Raw genomic sequence first — 5,163 nt, 5'->3', positions numbered from 1 at the left:
TATGCAATCAAAATAATGCAGTATTCAATAACTTAAGCCTAAGTTAAGCCTATTATATTTATATACGCTTTATAACAACGAACAAGACGATCTAGAGATCTAAGGCTATATTTTTTAAACGACTCAGTTAAATAATCCTTTAGAAGCAGTGTGAAAATAAGTTCAAAATAATTTTGAAATCAAGTAATATAAGTTTAGTCGCGTTTCAAATCTATTCAAAAACAAGCTATATTACAGAAAGAAAAACTCAATATCGTTTGTAAAAGCTGGCCTTTTTCACTTAACTGTATCATTTAGTTCTTGGTTACTAGTCACTGGTTCTTAGAAAAAGGAAAACTCATCTAAAGAGAAAACACCTGCGTGCGAAACAGGTTTAACTTCAACACCAGACTCCTGTCGTGAACGTCCTTCACAAAGCAAAGATCGATAAGACGAAGCATGAAACACTGAAAAAAATAAATAAATAAACTGAGGAAGTAGGCCAGGTGGCAGCGGTTTTCGTCGTCTGAATGCGACCTCTCAAACAGTCGAAACTTCTACTTTGCATTTTTGAGAACAAAGAAACTATTATTATTTAAATTCATACGATATTTTTATGCATCATGATTCTAGAGACGCTAATAAACTGTGATAGACAACAGAATCTAGAACTGATACTCCCCGAATAAAAAGTCTGTCTGACTGCTCGACACTCACACTATATTTCTGACTTCCGAGGTCTGATAAATTAGGAGAAGGATGAGAATCAACTTCTCTCGTCTTGACTGGTATTTTATTGGTAACAGCAGTATTGTGCATATGAGATGCACTGTTTTCCTCACTCGTAGTAAACACCTGATCGAATATGTTACAACATCTCTCTTCATCACTACTAATACTACTACTGAAGCTAACACTATCACTCCGAGATCTGCCAGTTGGCTCTACGTCAAATTCGACTGTTTTCTCACTAACGTTTTTAATGTCACTATCAGCTAGAAGCGTGTTGGGAGGTTCAGTAGAGTGACAGACTTCCCGAATGTCTTGCTGCAAACATTTAATGGTATTGTTTATTAAAACAGACCTCTGCAGCAACTCCTCGGGATCTTTCATACGTCTTAATTTATTCACTGACATTTTTAACACTTTTCGGCGCTCATCTTTCAAGCGCAAGCGTGGATTCCACAAAAGAGGCACTCGACGGCGTGGTACATAGAGTAGGTCTTCAACTGTAACATCCTTATCATCCTGATGACGGACATCTTCAGAATAGAATTTATTTATTTCTTGCTGGGGTAGTCCATTCAACTCATGATTCTCTGTTTCATGTTTGTGACGTTTATTTTGACTAGTTCCCTCCTCCTCCTGTTTGAAGAGCCTTCTTTTGTTCTCCCCACTAGCAGAGTCTCCTGGTGTTGAACAGCTGTCTTCCCCAGGCCCTGCAAGTAATAAGATAAAAAATAAAAAATTTATAGGCCTACAATACAGTTTCGCCAGCTGCCAAGAGCGTTGACCTTGGTTTAAGTCTGGGTAAGGCCAGGTAATACAATGACAACGATATGTGATGATATAGTGGAATATACACTGTTAACGGAGCATACGGATTTTTTTTATGTTTAAAAAGTTAAAACTTTCACTTAATCATTATTTTTTGAATATTTAAGTCTTTGCGATGAACTGCAATCATAACCCTAACACACATTCTACATATCATGCCCTGCACGTGCCAGACCCCTCCCCCTTCTAACGATGACACCCACCCGCCTTGTTTTATATCCCAGGTCCAAACAAGGCCATGCTAAAAGACTATATTTAACTCAACAGACCAGCTCACAGTTGCGTGTGGGAAGGTAAACGCCGGACCCGGACACAGGAGTTCCCTGAACGCCTAGTGAATCCCAAGAACTTAACTAATAGTAACTTGGAAAACTTTCATGCTTTATAACAGACTCAGAATTACTTGAAAATAAAGCCTAAAGTTTATATTGGATAAACCATACTCTATAGAAGGTTTTTTTCTTCTTTTCTGTAAAACTTCCCACATTGCTTGATAAAACTATCGGTATCACCGCCAACAGTGCAATTATTTGAAACACTTTAGTAGACATGTTAAAAACAACTCTAGCGCTGTAGTTTTAATAATTTTTGTGCTTGTGAAAATATTCACTGGATTAATAAAATGTAAATTTTGTAACGTTTGTTTTAAACATTCCATGCTAGTAAAAAAAATACTCCAATTCTCTTTAAAATAAATATAAAAAATGAAAAATATTCATTATTGGGAAATCTCACCACTTATTGCTTTGTTGACATAATTGTTCGAGACCACCTGATTTTGTGTTTTCCACTTCTCTGATAACATAGATTCTTCAAAGTCCAGAGGATCACAGTCAAATCCACAAGGCATAGTATAGATCCTAGGTGTATCTGTCAGCAGTCTAAATTTGGAGATTGAAGAATGGCTAAAAATTGTGGATGATAGCACCAAGGTCATTGTGTGTTCTCCTGATCAGCAGATGCCGATTTCCCTCTACAAAACATCATGTTAGTACAGATAGTTGACGTTCTCGTATAAAACACTATCTCTCCCATGTACATAGGAAGCTTGGAACAAAGAGTTTGATTCACGCAACTGTCCTCATGTTACTCTCCACTTATCGTGAGTGTGGCGTCTGCAACCACGCGAATAGCGATGTTCATGTGTAGATTATCACCAGCGCCCTCTCGCAGTCATCCTGAACAACGAGAGACAATAGAGGAACACGAACTTTGCTACCGGTTCGTTGACAGGGGTAGAAAAAGTTGCTGTGTGTCCTTTTGGTGTCTCGCCTGTAGTTAAAATAAACAGACCGGTTTTAGCGAGAATCAAGTTAAGGACTTTTCTCACTTCTTACTATTGAACTGTGGCATGCTGACCTAGATTAAATGTTGCGCGGCAATATAACTTTATCGTCATTTAACTTTTGTGTATATTCAAGATATGTTATCTGCACATTTATTCACTGCTTTCATGGTGAATTTTTAAGATAACGTCCCTGCCCTACAGATTTATCTATGGAGCTCACTGTGGATTTTCACATCGTCCAAATAACTTCTATTCTCTGCATATTTATTCCTCGAGTTCGCATTGTTCATATAACCTATCGTTACTGTAAATTTATTTCCGGATCTCGTGATATATCCTCATGTTGTCCAAGTAACACCTCTTCTCTGTACATTTATCCCCAGAGCTAATGGTATAATCCTAACATTGTTCAAATGACCTCTTATTACTAAAGTTAATCCCTGGGTTTAACCAGATTAACTGTATTAATTACTTAAGCTTTGAACGCCAAACATTTGAAACTAACAGGCGTAAAGTTTGTTATCAAACCAATTCAAATGCAGATAAATGTGGGGGGAAAATCTGCAGCGTAGTCCATTATATATTTTTACGATTAAAATCTAAAGAAACAAATATTCAATTCGTAAATTTCGCATTCTTCACTTTGATACTGAATTTCGAAATGGTAGCTTAATATATTTATGGAAATTTTTAGAAGTATTTGTAATGTCGGTTTGGTTTTTCCAACACAAGCTAACGCTCACCCTTTAAACTGTCCAAGTGATGACAAAAGTGCCGAGTAAGCTAAAAAGTTAACCTTTAACCACTGTTGCTAAGTGATTTCACGTATTCCAGGTTAAGCGTTGATATTTGACTTTGGTCCAGTCTCAATGTCCGAGACATCTATAGACAGAAACACTACATAACGGAGATGACACAAAATGATTTTGAAATTTGTTTACTTAAAAACACCTTTTACCTATAGATTGTCTTCAGAAAATTTAAAAACACCGTTTACCTATAGGTTGTCTTCAGAAAATTTAAAAACACGATTTACCTATAGATTATCTTCAGAAAACTTAAAAACACCTTTTACCTATAGATTATCTTAAGAAAACTTAAAAACACCTTTTACCTATAGATTATCTTCAGAAAACTTAAAAACACCTTTTACCTATAGATTATCTTCAGAAAATTTAAAAACACCTTTTACCTATAGATTGTCTTCAGAAAATTTAAAAACACCTTTTACCTATAGATTGTCTTCAGAAAACTTAAAAACACCTTTTACCTATAGATTATCTTCAGAAAACTTAAAAACAACATTTACCTATAGATTATCTTATCAATCCACATTGTTGTAACTCTATTGTAAAAACATTGAAACACTCGGGGAAACCCCCTCGTGATCACGGACGATTGTGCTACTGCCCCATTAAGCACGCAGTAATTACAGCTGTCTGATTTATATGAACAAAAGTGTGACAGTGATTTTTAGCTACTATAGTAATACACGTTAAAAATATGCAATATGAAGGCGTGTTTTTTCCTTATAAGGAAATATTGGTGTACAGTGGACGAAACTTTATCATAAAACACATTTTTATAAGAACATTATGAACATATATGTTATATTATGTCGGAACCAGTTCTATTATAAAACTTTTTTATAACAGTTTATTACAATATAATGGACGAGATGTTAAGATTTTTTCTTATAAGAAATATTACAGTGTAATGTATCGGAGAAAATTTTGATAAAACATCTTTTTTTAAACTTGTTACTACTGGCTTTATACTAAAACGTTTGTAGCGCCGTGGACGTGATATCATACTTAAAGATAATTTTTGTCCAATTGTATAATAATTCTACTTATCTTCAATCACCTTAGAATTGTAGGTTTACAAGTTCCAATCGGCTTAGCTACAGGTCGATAAAAAAGTGTCTGCATGTTTGGGAGACAGCTTCGTTAGATTATGCTTACGCCATTGTTGCACATAAAAAGTGATTGTAGTATAAGGTATATAAAACATAATTACTCAAAGTGAAAACAAATATCATGCTCATATTTTCATCACACAGATTAATATGCAGTAAACAATTCTGTGATTGATTGACGCAGACTCGGGTAGCAAAGGTTACCTAGGGGTACTAAAGTTCATGGGATCAAAGGGTATGACCCCCAGAAAATGTGGCATTTACAGACTTCAAATAGACCAGTTCCTAAAATATACATAAAAAAAACGTGGACATGGCAACCTAAAATTACTAACCGCTTCCACCAAGCGTTGAACTGGAAGGCTAATTAATGTCCCCCTGTCTCCTGATATCTCTGCCTATGATATACCATTTACTTTGT

The 5,163-nt window shown here is 35.4% G+C and overlaps 1 protein-coding gene across 1 annotated transcript; it reads right to left on the bottom strand.

Annotated features, from left to right (window-relative positions):
- Positions 1-6: 6 nt before the first annotated feature.
- LOC106469987 lies at positions 7-2,717 on the bottom strand. The gene is made up of 2 exons (XM_022398548.1): positions 2,272-2,717; positions 7-1,418 (listed from the first exon to the last, which is right to left on the bottom strand). The coding sequence occupies exons 1-2, from the start codon at positions 2,471-2,473 to the stop codon at positions 601-603; spliced, it is 1,020 nt and encodes a 339-aa protein (XP_022254256.1). The 5' UTR covers positions 2,474-2,717; the 3' UTR covers positions 7-600.
- Between the last annotated feature and the right edge of the window lie 2,446 nt (positions 2,718-5,163).

This window comes from Limulus polyphemus, unplaced genomic scaffold (genome assembly GCF_000517525.1).
Source record: "Limulus polyphemus unplaced genomic scaffold, Limulus_polyphemus-2.1.2 Scaffold3760, whole genome shotgun sequence".
Classification (NCBI taxonomy): Eukaryota; Metazoa; Arthropoda; class Merostomata; order Xiphosura; family Limulidae; genus Limulus; species Limulus polyphemus.
Note: the sequence above shows the minus strand (reverse complement) of the source record. Positions and strands in the feature narration are given on the sequence as shown.